This window comes from Podarcis tiliguerta (genome assembly GCF_965153285.1).
Source record: "Podarcis tiliguerta genome assembly, chromosome: 3".
NCBI lineage: Eukaryota > Metazoa > Chordata > Lepidosauria > Squamata > Lacertidae > Podarcis > Podarcis tiliguerta.
In genome coordinates, this window is record NC_139536.1 from 59,987,024 (window position 1) to 60,005,997 (window position 18,974).

Consider the following 18,974-nt stretch of genomic DNA (forward strand, 5'->3'; position numbering starts at 1 on the left):
AAATGAATGAGGAGCCAACATGATCAACTCAGGCTGAAATCATGCCCCCCACAGGGAAAAGAAAACAAGTTGAGGTCCCTCACAAATCAGGGCTCTGTGTGTGTGTGTGTGTGAGAGAGAGAGAGAGAGAGAGAGAGAGAGAGAGAGAATTTGCAGCTTCCCCCCATTCTCGATTGTACTGGAAAATGGCTCCCATTATTGCTTTTCTATTTGGATCTTTTCAGGCTGTGTCTGTCCTATTTCATTGCCAAACACTTTTTCTGTGTTTATAATAGATGACACAAGTGCCTTGTGGAACTGCATGACAATGAAAGCATTCTTTTGGCAGCTTTGCTTTTTGAAATAAGATTGAAGCACGATTGTTAAACAGGTCTAATAGTGTTTGATACTGAGCCTATAAATTCATGTCTAACAAAATCTGAGTCATCAATCAAATCTTTTGGCCAAGTTGAAAAACAATTTTGTTTTGGCCCATTCAGCTTTTTCTGTCCCTGAAATCCCTTGGAAAATTCAGGTGGGTTGGTAAAACTGAAGGATAAAGAATTTAAAGTCCTAGAGAAGATTTCCTCAATGTGAAAATCCATCATTAGGACAAGACCCATCAGCAGACATAATATGAAAGGATGGTTCCTTAGTGTAGCTGGGAGGAGGAAGTAGAGCTGTGATTCCTGCATGCAGGGGGTTGGACTAGATGACCCTTGGGTCCTTTCCAACTCTTCAATTCTATGATTCTATTTGTGCAGGAAACCTACATTCCCAGTGCAACATTATGGTCTCATAGCCACGATTCAAACAAAGATGTGAGTCAATGTTTGAGTATGGACCTACATTTGCTCTCCAATTCTGCCATCTCCTCAGCCCTGTCCTCTACCTCTGCTGTCCCCTCCAAGCTTGATGAAATGACAATAGAGAGCTCAACAGGTCTCGTAGACTGATGTCCCCCAATCGTCCAGCTCCACTTCCTCTTCAGCCCCCAAAGAGGGAATATCTCCAGCTGCTTCTGGAGATGGAGAGGGTTGAGCTCCACCCTCAGGCAATGGGTACCATTCTGGTGGCACTGTGTGATATGAAAGTACAGTAATCACAACAGTAATGTGGGTGCTTGCCTCCAAAGTTCCCTCTCTCCCTCACTCTGCATGGACAGTTGCCATGCAATGCACAGTTCAGTTGGGCAAGCAAGCCGAACTGCCCTTCTCTGCACAGAATTGAAATGTTCCCAATTCTGCAGAAAAGAATAACTGGGAAGATATATTTCCTGTTCCACCACCTCTACACAGGTCAACCAGGGTGCTGACGAGGACCCAGAGGAAAATTCCCATGAGAGACAGCAGGAATCCATCTGATTTCACACTCTCCTGGGGCCAACCATTTTAATAAATTCAGCACCCCTGCAGAGAGCAGAGGCCATCACTAGCTTAATCCTATCTAGATAGTGATCTGTCCATGACATGGGCACTATCCTGGGATGCTTCACCTGTGCATCACCTGTCCCGGAAAGAAAGCAGATTGAGATCATGAACTGCCACAAATGTTTCCCACCTAGCCCCAAGCATACACCCTGATCACAACAGCACATTCCCATTCCTCAAACACACACACAATTCTGGATCTCCAGCTAATCTTATCCAAGCAGAGACATTGTTCATTCCTGTACCAGCCAGCAACCTAGCAAATGGAAATGAGCAACTGACACACCCAAGCCATATCTAATTTTATGCCAAATTAGTCAGTGAGAGAGATGCTGCTGGCCCTCCAGCTATTGGTAGAATATGGCTAACGGCACAATCCCATGCACATCTCTACTCAGAAGCAAGTTCTCCTGAGTTCACTGGAGCTTTTTTCCCATAAGAAAGTGTGTGGCTGCGCTGATTACCGTACTCTGTGGGAACACAGGATCTGAGGGGGAGGAGTTACAGCTGAGAGGGAGCCCAGCTGAGGGAGGATTTGGCAACCTGCAGCAGTCAAACTTAGCTCAGTACAGATCCTGGGAGCTTGCAAACAGGGGCCTCCAGCTATTGGTAGAATATGGCTAGCGGCACAATCCCATGCACATATCTACTCAGAAGCAAGTTCTCCTGAGTTCACTTGAGCTTGTTTCCAGTAAGGAGGTGTGTGTGGCTGATTACTCTGTGGGAACACAGGATCTGAGGGGGAGGAGTTATAACTGAGAGGTGAGTAAGCAACCAGCAGCAGTCAAACTTAGCTCAGTGAAGATCCTGGGAGCTTGCAAACAGGTGGGTTTAGGCCTTCCCCTTAATCTCCCCTGCTAGAGTTCTGTCTCTTGGTGAGCATAAGACTAGAGGCATGGAAGGTGAGGGAGCTGCTACAGTGACCTGTAACAGCTGTGCCATGTTTGTCATTCTGCCAGAGAACAAGCAACAGTACACTTTGTAGCAAGTTGAAGCTGGCTGTCTTGCTGCGAGAGAAGGTGTGGTAACTTGAGGCCCACCTAGCCACACCTCAAGCAGCAAGACAGCATGCAGAGTTACTTGATAGAGCTGAGTTGACTGAGACTGAGCACCAAGATAGAAGGGGTGGCCCCAGCATGGAGAAAGCTTGCCCACTGCAAGAGCCTAACCCCTGAAGGAATGTAGGGTGGTTACTAATACATTTAGACCAGAGCAGACAATACATATATATTGCCCAGTCCTATTTTCTGGTTTAAAAAATGCCTGAGTAGGGTACGGAGTTGAGTCTGGCCCACTGCTTTTCCTTTGCAGAAATCACTGCCAACTATAGTAACCCCACTCACAATTTCACATGTAAAATGAAATGTCTGCTTAGTTTGTCCTAAGCATATATGGTCTAACTTGTACATTTTCAAAGTTAGCCTTCACAATGCACTTGAGTCATTGGAAGCCACTAGCAGAGACTCCCCCAAACAGCTCAGTGATTCGGCAGGAATCTAATGAATAAGCTATCCTGGACCCTTGCAAATCAATACAAAACCCTGTACACATGCACATATTGTGCAGACACAAACTGTTCAGCTGCGACCCATCGCAGCTTACCAGTAGTCATTCACACAGAAAGTTAGACATATCTGGGCTGGGTGTAACATGTGTTGCCATCTTACTATGCGACTCACCTACTTGGAAGCAACTTCTCTGCAGGAATTTCACCATCTGTAAAGCAGGTGTTGACAAGTGGTGCGGGCATGGGGAGAGCAAGAAAAGAAAGGGGGCTGGGTTTTGTCTGTCTTGTCTTGTTTTGTCTGTTTGCCAGGGATTCCTAGAACCTGGTCCCTGAAAACCATCAGGCCACACAGGAAAGAGTACATCTAAGAAAACGCGGGCAGCAGGTACTCTGCCAGCTCCTAACAGCCGCCTCAGGCATCGCCCCACAGACAGACGCCTATTACGGGTTAGGGCGGAGGAAAGTGGCTCCCTCGTCAAAGCAGGCGCTCGGTCCCGCGACTCTTCCTCCAAAACGTCCCGTCTGCTCCACCTTCTCCCTGGAGGAGGGAACCACCCCGTCGTCGGGAGAGAGAAAACCGCTCAGCTGCTGCGACCTGCTGCGCTCCCTCAGGCAGGCCTGCGGCTCTACTCGCGCCTGTTTCTGCCCGGTTTGGCGCGGCACGCGGCCCCCTTCGCCCGGCGGCCATGTGACCACGCACACAGGCGCACACGCCGCCCGCTCTCCATGTGCGGCGCCGAAGCCCTTCCATGGTTCTCGGCTCTGGGGCTGCTGCTGCTGCGCCTGGCCGTCGTTCCCGCCCCTGCTGAGCCGGTGGCGTCAGGTGAGTCCCGGCAGAAGGGAAGGCGCATCGCGCTTTGCGCTTCCTCGCCTGTTTCTGCCATTCTGTTCGCGCTCTTTCAAGGCTTCGTCTGCATTCTCGGCGAAGCTTGCGAGGTCAGCTAGCAGAATAATAACCATGGCGAGGAAAGTGTAGCTTTCTTCTTCAGAATCCTGTCCTGTGGGCTCTTTGTGGTCCGATGTTCTGGACTGAGCTATGTGCTGTTGCCTGGGGGTAGTTTGATTCTGCCCTCGGTTCTGGAAGCTGCTTAAATGCCGCTGTTCCAGTTTGGAGCGGATAAACCAGAGTGCTTCTGAGCACATGCGGAGTATCTTCGTCACCGCACGGATTACAAGTGCTGTGCAAGCCTTCAAAGCACAGGAGAGCCCTGACGGGACAGAGAGCTCTGAGAGGAATATCTTCTCTTCGGCTCCCTGCCCCTTCTATTCCTCAAGGTTTCCTACATTCATGGAAGCCAACTCTTAGAGGTGGAGATCCCTTCTGCCCCACAGTAAAATATTTGAGGGAGCCCCCCCCCCCCATTTGATGGCCATTGCCATTCAGATGGTATGTGTGCACTGCATCTTGTAGTTGATTATGTGGGGTGGGGCTTACCTGTCTCTCCCACCCCCCAATATTTTATTCAAGTTGGCACCCTTGCCCAGATTGCTTGATATAGAAAAACAAGTACTGCCTGTTCCTTTAAAGTTAACAGGTTATTTTTATGCATGCCTACTTAGAAGTAAGTCACACTGAATTAACAAGATCTTAAGTGTCAGGGGTCCCTTTACCTTTACCCTTTTAAGTGTAAGTCTATGGGTTTGCAACTGGAATAGGTTTACGTCCCAAGTATGCATGCCAAAGGCACAAATGCAGTAAAGTTTCTGTAGTTATTTGGAGTTGTAAAAACTATTGTTTTTAGTGTGTGTGTGTGTTTTGAATCCTCTCTCCTTACTGAATACTCTTTGGCACTCCCGCTGTCCTCTCTTGAAACCTCTCTTAAAATCTGTAAGAAATGCATCTGGCACCTTAATAGAAAATGCTGGGAAATATGGTTCCTGCGTTACTACACAGCACAGTGTGTCTCAGTGAGATGGAAATTATACATCTTCTTTGCTGCTTTGGCTGCTAAGAGTCTAAATATTCATATTTTGCTATTCATATTGCAGTACAATGCATGCCTATTTGTCGAAAGTCAGATTTTGAGGAAGCAGGGTCCATGGTCTGGTCGGGTTTCTGTTTTACACAGAAAAGTAGGAGAGTGAGAGTGAGAGCTTTTCCATCCCTGAGCAAGAGATAGCATCACTTTTGCAGCAAAAAATCATATGTAGAGGTGGTGATGTCCTTTTAAGTTGAGTACAAATAGTAGCAGCTGGCGTGGTGAGGCAGCTCATATGAATGAATTTACTTTATTATGGTCACAAGCCAGCATAAGGGGCAGCTCATATAATCCACACTTTTTTTGTTCAGTAGATGTGAAGGATACTGAGGACACAAATGCCATCTATACCAAAGGAGGGGAAAGTCTGATCTCCACTAAAGGAGCAGGTTACCTGGCCTTTGTTAAATGGATTCGGGCGGTGCTTTGGTCTAAATCACTGAGCTTCTTGGGCTTGCTGATCAGAAGGTTGGTGGTTGAATCTGTGCGACAGGGTGAGCTCCCATTGCTCTGTCCCAGTTTGAAAGCATGCCAGTGCAAGTAGATAAATAGGTACCACTGCGGCCAGAAGGTAAATGGCATTTCCGTGCATTCTGGTTTCCAACATGGTGTCCCATTGTGCCAGAAGTGGTTTAGTCATGCTGGCCACATGACACGGAAAGCTGCCTGTGAACAAACGCCGGCTCCCTTGGCCTGAAAGTGAGATGAATGCTGCAACCCCATAGTTGCCTTTGACTGGACTTAACTGTCTAGGGGTCCTTCACCTTTTACCTTACGTTTGTGAAGAGAGACCATCATTGCGTATGAAGTGTGGGTGCTATGCTTCTTTCCTGAGCAAAGTGATAGCAAGAGTCATTACATCACAATGCCAGGGACACATAGATTAGTTTACATGCTACAACTAACACCGGTCTAACATGGTCATAAAACTGAGGCAGTTTTGGTTGCAATCAGAATCCTGAATTACCATCAGCCAGAATCCTTGGCAGCTGCCTCTGCAGACAGGGAAAACTAGCCAACGTTTAAAACTTGTTGGCCTGTCCATCCAGTTGATCAGCTTTTCAAAATGCACATTGACAAATGGTGGCATCCTTATTGTCCACACATGTTAACTTGTTTGTTTTTCCCAACAGCATTGCGTTGTACTTTGCCCAGCCCTAGGAATGTTCATTTTGTCTCCAGAAACCTGAAGAATGTCTTACACTGGTTGCCGCCAGAAGGGATTCCTGAGGACAAATTAATTTATAGTGTGAAGTATTTAGTGTATGTTTTGCTGTTGATTTTTCTGTACTACCAATACTAGTTTGTGGGTTTGTTTTTTTAATGGTGCTTTAAATGTGCAACATGCTTCATCATGCTTTCTTTTGCAGCAGTAACCTCAAGGTTGAAGTTGAAGCTGGCGTAGCTTCATTCAGTAGACCGGCTCCTTTAAAATATAAACAGATCTTGGATTCTGGCAAGACAGTGATCAACAGGAGTCCCTAGCATCTCTGTCTGTCTCCCCCACATGCCCTCTCCTTGCTAGCACCTAAAAGGGAAAAATCACAAGTGGTTCTTGATATTACATGAATTATTGAACGTAAGCATAGCAGTAAGAGGCATTGGATACATTGCACATTTTCAGTATGATAATCCAAAATTAATCACTGGACATTGTAGGGAAACACCCACGCAACTTTGGTCTGATATGTGTGAGCAATTGAATCATAGATTCATAGAGTTGGAAGGGACAACAAGGGTCATCCAGTCCAACCCCCTGCAATGCAGGAATCTTTCACCCAACATGGTGCTCAAACACACGACCCTGAGATTAAGAGCCTCATGCTCTACCGGCTGAGCTGCCTTACTTTGATGGTTAAACATTTTAACTTGCATTGATTAAATTATATATATTTTGTTTTAATTCTTGCAAGCCACTGCAAGGGCACTGCTTGAAAGTGCCTTATAAATTGAATGAATAGTTCATACTGTCATAATCACTTCAGCACATAGTTAAACTACAGAATTCACTCCCACAAGAAGTAGCAATGGCCATGAACTCAGGTGGATGTTTTTAAAGATTAGACAAATTGCTATAGGATAAGGCTACCAATTGTTAGTAGCCATGATCATAGAATGAGTACTGACCTTTTCTCTTACTATTGACTATTTAAAATTCAGATATGGCACAGCTAGATGGATTAAGGATGCAGAATGCAGAAATATCAGTCAGACCTGGTGTGACCTCTCACGTGGAACAAGTGACCATAAGGAGCTATATCATGCCAGAGTAAAAGCTTTTCTGAATGGAAGTTGTTCCAGCTGGACAGAATCTCCTCGGTTTAATCCATTAACAGACAGTAAGGAAACACCTAAGGAATGCTATGTGTTCATAATAGTATTGAAAGTTTCCATAGGGCAGATTACCAGTCAGAACTGTTGTGCAACAGACTCCACTAAAATGCTTGCGATAAAATTTGATGTGATGGTTGCTTAAGCAGGCACTAGTTTAAACATGGCTTGAAAACTGCATTTATTATTCTTTCTATATAGCAAAGTGATTAGGGCTTTGATCATAGAGATCCTGTGTCAACACTGGATTTGAATCACAGCTTTGTCATTTGCATAAACAGCCTGCTTGCCCAACTTCTTTGAGGTTCACACTGGACTTAGCATTAATTGCATAAAAGCAGGGGCAAACTAGGCTTTATTTAATCCAGCTCAAAGACCCAATTTGGCACCCTCCTCACACGCATTTGCGTACACACACACAGAGAGAGAGAGAGAGAGAGAGAGAGAGGCTGGGAGCCTCAGTGGTGCCCCTCTGGAGACTTCACCTGGGGCAAAAAACTCGGCTAGTACCTGCCCCCCCCCCCCCCAGCTATGGCACTGCATGAAAACAACTAGCACACACATCTTTGTTATGTGAGTGGTGTAAAGTCTGGCGGGTGGGAGTTTAACTCTTTCTCTTCCATTACACTCCCAACAAAAATCACTTCACCAAAGCTGTTATTTGCATCTCAGGGGAGCTGTCTTGCTCATGCTTTTTAGCTTACATTGGAGTTGGACTGATTGGCTGCTTTTAATATTATTGGGTGGGATGTGTTTCTAAAGCAGAATTTGTATTGTGACTGTATTTTGGATTTTTCATGTTTGTAAACTAGCTTAAGGCTTTTGTCTTTAAAGGCAGCCTAAAAGTATTTTGTTTTTATTTATTTATTTTAAAAAGTTCAAGGGAGTTAATAAGAGTCTGTAATTCACCACGGCTCACCCTGCTATTATGAAAAGTGTGATAGCCTGTTGGGCTGTTGATTCTGGGTGCCATGAAAGGGCAATAAATTAAACAATGTATCGTAAGGTTGAAGGGAAGAGAGGTGCTTATGGAGTTTTCTGCCTCAGTTGCTAAAATAACTTCACCAGCTTTTGAGTGTTACAAATCAAGGCTTGGGCAGGGATGGTGGAGCAGGGAGGGGCCCCATTCGCTGATCTGCAACCACACATCAAAACAAAAGACTGATGAGGGAATATTATCACAGTTGGCTATAGTTGTTTTCTTGTCACTATGCACACTCTAATATATACTTGCTTTTCTTTTCCAGCTAAAATTGATCCACCCGCATTTGCCTTGTCTTCTGCTGAAAAATCTATTTCAGTCATTGTGGCTGCACCTAAGACATGGAGCAGAAACTCCAGAAATGAGCCTAATTATCTGCATGAAATATATCCCATCCTACAATATAACGTATCTGTATTCAACACTAAAAAAAAGACACAGGTAAAACTTGATTAGAAAGGGGTATTAAGCAATTTAAATCGGTTCTGGATTAATTGGAGATGGTCATGTTATTAGGATGTTGAGAAGGGGCAGTTGTCTGCTTTGCAGATATGTATGTGGATGGATGATGAAGACGAAGGACAGTTCTTGGGAGCGCAGCATAATGGGGAGTGTGAGCAATGAGGATGAAAATAACATGGTGCTTAGTCATGTAAATGACTTTCCCCTGATAACAACGACAGAAAACCACTACACGCACAAGACACTTGTGGGAGGTTGCAAATCTGGAGCAGAAGATTATATGTGGGGAAGGGATATTTAATGCTTTCCCTGTGGGCCAGTGTCTTGCCCTCCGCCTTTAAAACCTTCCCCTTGCCCAAACTGCTTTTTGTCCCAACAAGAGGAAGAGCCAGGAACTAGCTGTGGCAAAGAAAGAAATGCCAACCTGGGAACCCAGGGCTTGGTGCCATGTCCAAGCAAGTGTCTGTGATCTCATCTCAGTTACCTGAACTATGTGATGACTGTGGTGGCTAGGTAGAAAGTGAAGATGTGGGGTGAAAGAGAGCCAGCAGCAGAGACAGAAATCGAAAGCTAAGAAAGGAGAGAGATCCTGTTCTTTTGCTGTCATCTCTATCCTGATGGCACTGTGTTTTTTAGCTAGCTCACTTAATCTCAAAACATAGGCCTGCTTTCTCCTTATATGTAGAATTAAGGCAGGGGTTGGCAACCTAAGGCCCATGGGCCACAAGCAGCCCATGGACCCCCACACCTCCTTGGGGACCCCTGCTGCCCGCTCAGTTGGCTCCCATGTGCCGTGCTAAACCAGCACGGAGCAGAGTGGGGACCGCCTTCCGTGACGCTGGCTGGCTTCCCAGCTCCTGCAGCCAATGGGAAGCTGTGCACGCCTCCTCTGTGCTTGAAGGAGCTCCCAAAATAGTGTGTGTGCATGTGTGTGCACTCCGGCCCACCACGGCGCCTGTGGGACCATGAACCAGCCCAAGCCACAAAACCTTTGCCGGCCCCTGGATTAAGGTATAACAATCTGAACGGAGATGCACGTTTTTCTCCACTCTCTGGTGGTTGGTTCATAGATGAAACCATAGGTAGAATGTTCCTGTGTTTCTGTCTTTCTCCAATATATTGTTGTATAGTTAAGTTCTGAAGTGTGACAATGCCTTCTTTCCCCTAGTGGATGTTCTGTATTAAAAGCAACAGACTTGATGTGTTCCATTTAGAGTCGAATACAGTGTACTGTGTCACAGTGCAGGTATATATTACTCCACTCCTGTTCAGTGGACTCTCCAAAGATTGCATTGCTACTTTGAAAGGTAAGCAAAGAACTATAAAACACATCTCCAATACAGGATGCAAATTTGTTGCTTTAATATCAAATAGTTCTAAAAATAGATAAAAGCAGTTGAGAAATCTTTTTTTTTTTTTTTTACAAGTCATGACAAGATCCTCTTGGTTTTACAAAGGTATATAACTTTGTTTCTTAGTGAAGCTTCTTTCTAATAACAGTCAGCTGAGGACAAACCATATCTCCAGGCAACCCTAATTGCTGGGTCTGTGCCTTAACAATAGGCTAAGAGCTATTACCTTCTCCCTTGAAGTTCTAATAGATCATTAAAGAGCCCATGGATCTATAGAGACACCCAGCCACTCAAATGAGGCAAAGCATCATCCAAACCTTTCCAACTGGCGAACCACAGTGAACGATCACCTAGATTAGTGCAAAACAAGTGCTGGAACTGCAGGAGTGGGCCTGATGTGGGGGAAGGGGGGGAATCATTGCTCAGAAGCATAGATCATGCCCAGGTAGCAACTGCTGCCATCCCCATTGCAAGAATTTTCAAAGGAACAATACTGTATCATTCTCATTGAGCATTCTTTTACAAGAAAGCTATAGGACTACCACAGGCCATCAAACCACTTCAAGTAGTGGCAATGTGTGTGGGATTCCTTTTTAAGAAAAACCATCCATAGCCATTTCTATAATGTAAGACACAAAAAAGTCATGGAATATCCCTCTCCCCCACATGCACAGCGGATGAATGAGCCTGCAAAAGTATGAAGGGGAGGATATTTGACCAGTTTTTTTCCAAAGCCCCAGACAGCCACTACTAGTAAGCCTTGACAATACTGAGCTGGATGAGCCACTTGTCTGATTTGGTATAAGGCAGCTTCCTTTCTTCATATATGTGCCAGGTTTATAGAGTTTTCCTTGGTTTATAAAATTACTCTTTTCAATGTCAGAAGTCCTGGAAGCACCTCTGCCATCTTTCTCTTTCTTATATGATGATAAGGGGGAAACCTGCAAGCAGTATCCTCATCCAGCCCCAACCCACCCCCAAAAAACTGCTAAGGCAGAGATCTTCCAGTGTTATGTCCAGTTACTGCAAAGGCGCCACGAGGTTACATAATGGCTTGCTTTGAATTGTGTCACCCTGACTAGCTTGTCCTTTAGGTTTTGCTTTTCCCACCCTGATTTACAATGACTCTCCAATGTTCTGTCACCATCACCGCAACATTTCTGGCTATTGGCCTGCTTAGGGGAAGCATCTTTGAGCCGTGTTCATTTCCCCATCCATTCCCTCTCAACCTGTAAATTACCCGCAATAGCCTAGTGCTCCATCCTCCAAAAAATTACTGGTCTCCACTTTCCACTCTTCAGTGAAGGAAAATCAAAAGTTATATATTGCCTGCTGCACCCGTTTCAGGTTAGAGTTGCAGAAATAGGCCCTCTTTTTACTGCTTGCCATTTTCAGCACTGCCGTATTAAGTGGCTGCCTTTGGTTCCATTCGATTCTGAAGAGCATAATTTTGAATCTTTTATTAGAAACCAGCAAGTCAGCCCTTTTTAGTCCCTGTTAGCAATCTGTGTATCCCTAATAATTGGGGGAAATTAGGCAAAGAAGAATCTGCTGGCAAGGACCTCAATAACTTGCTAGGGAAGAACAGCCTAAATATAGAGTTTAAAAGAACCTAGCCAGCTGCTCTACGAGTAAAAAGTTACAGAGTACATGTATTTTACCGCATACATACGACTTTTGAAAGGGATAATATTTCCCAAATGCTGTATTATAAGTGAACAAATTGGGAGAAAGAATGGTGTCAAAGTGCTTTTATTGAAGCTACAGGCAACATTTCTTCCTTTCTGGCTGGCTTTCATAATTTTCACTGTTGTTCAAAAATCTTACAATAATTTATAATACTAAAATTGTTGAAATCTCAACCACTTGTGAAATACTGTTGAGTTGTGGCATGTATTTTTTAATGTTTTGTATTAATAATTGATATCATTTTTATTGTTGTCTTCTTTTTTAATGGAGCCTATTTAGACTTCCATATCCAATTACCAGTAATAAATGCTGATGACTGCTGGATATTTGGAAAAATGAACAGCATCTAATGCACATATTTCTCCACAGATTCGGCTTTCAAGGAGGCTGTGACAATCTTACTCAGATATATTTTGCCTGTCCTTCTAACAGTCCTTATTATTTTGGTGCCATGCTGTTGTGTATATAGGTACATTCATATCACAAAGCAAAAGTACCCTACAAACTTGGTAAGGGTTCTTTATTATCCCTGTAGTATGTAATGTATCACATGGTTAAGGCCCAGTCCATATGCTTAAAAACTCCCCGTGTGAAAATTTTTATTAACTAATATTAATCAACCAAAGGCCTGGTTGAAGAGGAACATTTTCGCCTGGGGCTCGGTTACTTGGATTGGGGTCGAGAAACTGGGGCAAAGAGTTGGAACCCACCTCCCCCCATCATCTTGCCCCCAGTCCATATTGGGGGCGGGGGCTGCAACTGCTTTTTCCCAAAGCCCAAGACGTTCCCCATGTTATTGCTACATCATATTTAGTATGAAGCCATATTAATTAGTCTGGGTTCTTTTCCAAGACATAAAAGAAAAGGCAAATGCTGGCTACCCCCGATTGGTTGTGGCTCTCAGACATAGGGCTGCTGAGAGCCTTTTTAAGTGGAGATGTCAGAGCCTAAACTAGTACTTTGTATAAGCAAGGTAAGTGCTACGCTACTGAGCTGTGGCCCTTCCCCCATGACACTCTTGATGTCAGGGTCATGGGTTCGAGGCCCACATTGGACAAAAAGATTCCTGCATCATAGGGGTAGGACTAGATGACCCTTGGTGTACCTTCCAACTCTACAATTCTATTATATTATTATTCACCCACCCACCCAATGTGTGTGTGTGCTGCATTTTCTTATTTCACCTAATAGGCCAATGTTTAGTAGTCTTCCACAAACTTGCTGATAAGCATCAAACAGAAAATTATTCTGAAGAATCTTTGCCTTAAGCAAGGACTAAAGTATTCTCAGGCAAAAAGTACTGAGAAGCCAGCAGCAAGGCTATATTTGCACATAAAGATGCATTAAAAAAAGAAATCAATGACCACAAATTATGCATGGATGAATTAATTGCTGAGAAAAATAAGAAATTAAGAAATGTAGAAGCACTGGACTGGATCTACATTGTCCCCAGCTATTCAAGCCCTTGGAATTTGCAACACATTTATCCAGCAAACTACCTGGCTTTAGTGTCTGCCATTTAAAATGCACTACAATCTTCTTTACTTAAACATTTTTCCAACTTGCAGCCAAGCATAGGAACCAGTCCGTTCAATTAAAAATCTACAAATGTAATTCCTTGCTTTTTGTCTACAAAAGAGGATAAAAGTAATGGGCCCTGACAATTGTTTTCCTTTTAATTGTTTTCCTTGTTGAACATAATTGGAAGACTACTGCCACTATATATACATTATATTAGAAGGATGGTCCTGTGTGGGAGGGCTGCAACTTGGTGGCAGAGTATGTACAACGGGTCCCAAATTTGATCCCTGTTATCTCCAGGTAGCGATGGGAAAGGCTACCATCTGAAAACCTGGAGAGCAACTACTTGTCAGTATAAACAATACTGAGCTGATAGCACCAGTGGTCTGTCTCAGCAAAAGGCAGCTTCCTAACATTCCTAGCTATTGTTTGTGCAGCAAAATAATAATAATATAGATCAGTTCTTTTTTGGGGGGGACACAGGGGTACGCATACCCCTAAACATTTTGTGAATCTAAGTTTGGCCTCATTGAGGGGCAGTATTTCAATATGAGTAGGAAAATGAGAGTACCCCTAAGCATTTTTTTAGAAAGAAAGCACTGATATAGTCTTGACTTGTTCCAGAAACTGGTCGAAAGGAAAGGAAAGGAAAGGCAGTGTATGCAATACTCCCCAATCTGCAGAATAGTTGCGGTGTGAAAGCACATAAATTTTATACATAGACCTAATCCAGCTAACATTATTCAGGACTAAATTCAAGTAAAAGAAGCGAGACTTTGAGAGCAATCCAATGCACACACCCTTATGCCATGCCGAAGGGAGGACATCATATTAGCTGGAAGCGCACTTCCATGCACCTCTCCTGGCAGAGCCATTCACCATTGCTCTCCCCTTGCCACCCACCAAACAGTTGCCAGCATAAGGCCCAGAAATAGAGTGTTCCAAGTGCGGAGAGGCAGTGGGGCTGAATTAGGCCAGAATTTATTGATTCTGAGCTTGTCTGGATGGGAAGCATTGAGACGAGTTCAACTTGGAATGCTAATGTATAGACAAATGTAGAAGACTGCCCATGGGATAATCAGATCTCTACAACCCACATGCACATTAACACAGTGGTGTGCGTACAACCTTAGTAAGTAATTAACTTTAGCTGGGTTGGGGCTTTAACTTAAAAGTAGAGACTGCAATTAACGGATCTCTCAGTTTTCTTTTTTAAATTATAGCTTGCTTTTTTTCCCCTCCCCAGGTTTTGAAGTACAGTGACAAATGTGAGAGAGGCAATTTGTTTCCTTCCGAAAAAACTGTGATTAACTTCATTACTATTAATATCGCTGAAGAGCAGAAGACCTCTCTGGAGGACACTCGTTTACTAGGCAGTGCCCACAGCAGAGATGGATGTTGTGATGGAAACAGTGTTGAGGGAAAAGCTTCAGAAGTGCAACTAGCACAACAGGATTCTCAAGACGCTTGCCTGAATGAGGAAGTTATGTTTGAAAATGAGAAAGATGAGAACAAGCTACCCATGATGAAGCTTGTATCTCAAAGGGCTTCAGGTGAGAAGCACGAGGATGAAGTTGTGGTCTATGAATTTGACTTGAGGGCTGAAGATACAACTCTGGTTCAAGAGAAGCTGCGCTTAAAAGCTGGTATTTGCGCACTAGAGGGACTGCTTCACAAACTGCAAAAAGTACCTCCAGATTTAATAACTGATGGAACAGAACAGCCCTACTGTCCCCAGTTTGGTGTGGGAGCTCCAGGTATCCATTCAGGAGAGCAACCAAGAGAGACCCTTTTGAATAAGATGGGCTCTGGACATAATGGCCTCCAAGTTCCTGCACAAAATTTGGTTCCCAGTAAACCAGGCCAAACTTTTTGTCCTCAATGCAGTGTGGTGGCAGATACTTGTTTGGCACATAATCAAAAAGAGACCTTCTTCGATGAGAAAAGAGCTGCACTTGAAAAACCACAAACTTTTGCAAACGTTGTGACGAGAAGTGCAACATCAAAGCATCAAACATGGGCCACCCAGGACCAGGAGGCAGCAAAGAAAGCGAAAGTGGAAGATGAGCAGAGCATAATAATAGATTGGGACCCCCAGACTGGGATACTTCATATACCCTTGTCTAATTTAATAAGTGATGAAATACTTGAGAATGAAAAGTATGAAGATTCTCTGGAAGAGGGACTTCTGTCCAGAGTTTATGAGAGACAGTGCTCTGCTGAGCTGTTAGAGAGAGATGAAGAAAGGTATCTCCTGCACCTTAAAGAACAATGGGGACTGCATATACAAATGCAAACCTAACTTTCTTTCCCGTCATGATTTAATTGATTACTAAGTAGAATTATTTTAACAGTTAAGATTAATTGCTTGCAGTATGAAGCTGGTGACCATCAATGACTATCAAAGGCCATTGGTTTTAATTATTGGTGAACTCCAACAAAGTAATCTGCTTTTATTCATTCAGTAGTTGTGCACCAATGGACGTATTTGTTGAGAATTGCATTAATTCAAACCAATATCTATATTTTTTTTAAAAAAACAACAACAACACCAGTTAAACGTATACAATAAGGGCATAGAGTACATGCTTGTCAATTTCAGTACTAACTTTAGATGGAAGACACTTGCTAGACTTTGAAAAGAAATTGATTGTCAGAAAACCATTCAGCTTTGAGATGATCTGTTTGCCTCAGATATGACATTGTCCTACGGTAGTGGAGTAGTAGCTAGAGTTGAACCAAGTAATAGTGTCAGTTAGATGTAAATCAGCAAATAAAAATCTTGGGGGCAGGCATTGCTTGGCAGAAAGCAACTAACAGCCCCTGGTAGATACAACATTGTAACGGATCTGCCTGTGACTGCCAGACATGACTGCTATATGCCATCTCCAGGATCAAAAGCAGCATACTTCTAAATGCTAGTTTCAGTGAAACAAACGGAGAGGGTAGCTTGTCCTGCTTGTGGGCTTCCCATTGGCATCTCATTGGCCCCACTGTCTCTGATTCTTTAGTTTGATCTAACAGGATTCTTGTAGCTTGGCTCCCAGTATCCTCTGCTTCTTGGCTACTGCATTTGTGCAATACCATACATTGTGACCAGTGTATGCTGGGAATAGCACATATAGGAAACAAAGGGGGAAACCCCATAGGCCCTGTTATGTCTCAGGTATGTGAAAATACACCTCCAGTCTTTGGAAACAGAAGTCTATTAAGCCTTTATAAGAAATGGGAGGTTAGCTGTGATGAGTTAATAGACAGAAAAAGCAGAGAACTTCAGCCAATGAAAATAGTATTTTGTCATTTTTGCCCCATGCCTTTTGCACACAGTATAGCTCTGAAGCAATTAATCGCATAAAATATATCACTTTTCCATTTCTGCATCAACACAGTATGAGTAAATCAATGTTGACACTTTCAACATCCTGGAGGAAGTCACCTCTATTAGCCTAAAGCATTCTGATCACCTTAAAGTAATCAGGCCTGACACTTTCATCCAGCCTAAGGAATTGGCAGCAGTCGGAACCTCTCCATAGGAAAGCATAGTTGCATCCAATATTTTGAACAATTTTGAATAATCAATTACATGGACAATTCAAGCTAATAGAAGAATTCACTAGCTTGAGTTTGAGAGTTTGGTTACAGCATGTTGGTAAATTACATGCAATTGGCTGTGCGAACACAGTCAAATGCAACGTCACACATGTAGGAAGAATGAATGCATATTGTACATGCGGCTGGCTTTTGAAATTATATTGTTGGCATTTAGTGTTAATGCCATAGCTTTACCTTTTCCTATTTGTGTTTTAAAGATAGGAAGTGACTTGGAAAACAGCTGAACAGGAGCATCTTGTATGAACAAACAGATGTGTCTGAGGCACGTCTGGCAAAGCTACTTAAAACTTCTCCAAGCACTCAAACACTTCTCTACTCAGCTTTCGCAAATGTGAATTGTAAGGTTATGAAGGAAAAATAATGTGGGACATAAGAAAGCCAGCTCATACATACATGTACACCACTTGATTCCTTTGTCATTTGATGGCTCAAGTTAATCCATGAAAAGGTATTTGTGTCTGATGTGACACAAATATAGTGACTTGTTTCCACTAGTCACCTTTTGGTGCTGTATTCATCAAGTGATGATTATGTACGTGATGCCAAGGTTTAGGGAAAGCTATCTAGAGGCATGAAGGTGAAATTATCTGTTAATATGCAGTATTAAATTCTAGAGATCTGGAGTGGGGAACCTCATACCTAGGGCCAAATGCAGCCCCAGAGGCCTCTCTGGGCCTTGGGACTTTCCCCCACCAACCCAGCTCTGCTTTGCACCCCCCTTGAGTGTTTTTGGCTGGCTGGCATGTTCCCATGGATTCTGATAATGCTTCTTGCTGGCCTTAATGGAGGATAGGGTGAGTGTGTTGGTAAAAACTTCAGAGGCAAAGGGGCTACGCCTCTACATCCTACTGGACAAAGGGTGCTTATACTGTAAAGCTAAAAACTGAAGAAAGTTACTGCTTCACAGTCTTATAAAGCAGAGACAGGGGCAGGATAGACTTCGGTCCTCTCACCATCTACAGCTACCCCTCCCTCCTGCTAGCCTTGCACCTGCTGAGCCTCTTGCCATTAGGCAAGCCTTCCGCTAATTAACCTGTGGTCTTTTAAACTGTTGGGAGTATTGTTTTTATTATTATGGTATGCATTTTTGTGTTTTTATATTGTCAACCGCATCTTTGGATGAAGGTCTGTATAGAGGTTTAATAAATGATGATGATGATAATAATAAGCACCAAGACATTCAAGAAATTTGTGGTAAAAAGGAAACGTTGTTTTGAAAGTTGTTTACATCCATGGCTAGCTTTGATACCATTTAATTATAACAATTTTCTGATTAGTCATATGAGCATCTGCAAATGTCAACATTATTAAAGGAACACAGGAAAGGGTAGGAATATTTGATATGGGAGCATGGGAAAATATCTCTTTCAAATACTGTACTTCATCAGCTCCAGATAATGTGCCAAGAATTTTGAGCTGTGTTTCTTGATACACCCATGATTCAAAAGTCACATAATTTTAATGCTGCCAGATCCCCAGAGCTTTGTCTATTATGATGATACAATTCTTGGTAAGTTAGTAGTTTCTTTTTAAACTGCCCTTTTTCTTTTATTATGTTTGTGAGCTGCTTTGGGAGGTCCATATGGGGGGGGGGGTGTATGCGCGCGCGCCCACACACACACAAACACACACACACAAGTTAAGTACAAGTTAAGTACTGTATTGGGGTAAAAAAAAAAACCAACCCTGTCAGCTCAGTTACTTAATGCTTAGTTCATAAGAAATACAGAAGACAGGGCTCAAAGATACTAGAACTGAATCAACTTGACTGTACTTCTATGCATTGGATTACTCCCATAAGGTTTGCTGCATTATTCCAAAAGTTCTAACACAATGGTACATCAAGTCTCCAGTCTCCTTGTTCACATAACCTATGAAAACATTGTAGCTAAAGTTTTATCCAGACCGTAAAAGCATGATCCAAGTGCATTTTGTTCTTTACCAAACATTCCAGATGGCACCAACCCAACACCATTTGCACTGTGTCCAGTTCTCACGTAGTGGAAGAGAGCATCTTACACAGGTTACAGATTCTTGATAATGGGGAGATGGCACATTTGCTGCTTTATAAGAGGAGGAGAGGTGTGCCATGAAATGGTGAGGCATTGGTTGGGACATATAAGCTGCTAG

At 43.3% G+C, this 18,974-nt stretch overlaps 2 protein-coding genes and 1 long non-coding RNA gene across 5 annotated transcripts in view; 2 read left to right on the top strand and 1 right to left on the bottom strand.

The window, feature by feature from the left end:
• Window positions 1-18,974, bottom strand: part of SLC35D3 (solute carrier family 35 member D3) — a 297,688-nt gene that overhangs the window by 239,087 nt on the left and 39,627 nt on the right. The window lies entirely within an intron of this gene.
• The window catches only part of LOC310675079, a 293,684-nt gene that overhangs the window by 229,314 nt on the left and 45,396 nt on the right, over window positions 1-18,974 (top strand). The gene's annotated exons all lie outside the window — the stretch shown is intronic.
• Window positions 1,980-18,012, top strand: IL20RA (interleukin 20 receptor subunit alpha). Of its 3 annotated transcripts, none has more exons than XM_083435003.1 (8): window positions 3,201-3,739; window positions 5,207-5,284; window positions 6,029-6,158; window positions 7,056-7,234; window positions 8,474-8,649; window positions 9,839-9,977; window positions 12,081-12,220; window positions 14,479-18,012. In XM_083435003.1, the coding sequence occupies exons 1-8, from the start codon at window positions 3,643-3,645 to the stop codon at window positions 15,532-15,534; spliced, it is 1,995 nt and encodes a 664-aa protein (XP_083291129.1). In that variant the 5' UTR covers window positions 3,201-3,642; the 3' UTR covers window positions 15,535-18,012. The 3 variants fall into 3 exon arrangements, with proteins under 3 accessions (XP_083291131.1, XP_083291129.1, XP_083291130.1); XM_083435004.1 differs by having other exon boundaries at window positions 5,210-5,284; XM_083435005.1 differs by lacking the exon at window positions 5,207-5,284 and having other exon boundaries at window positions 1,980-3,739.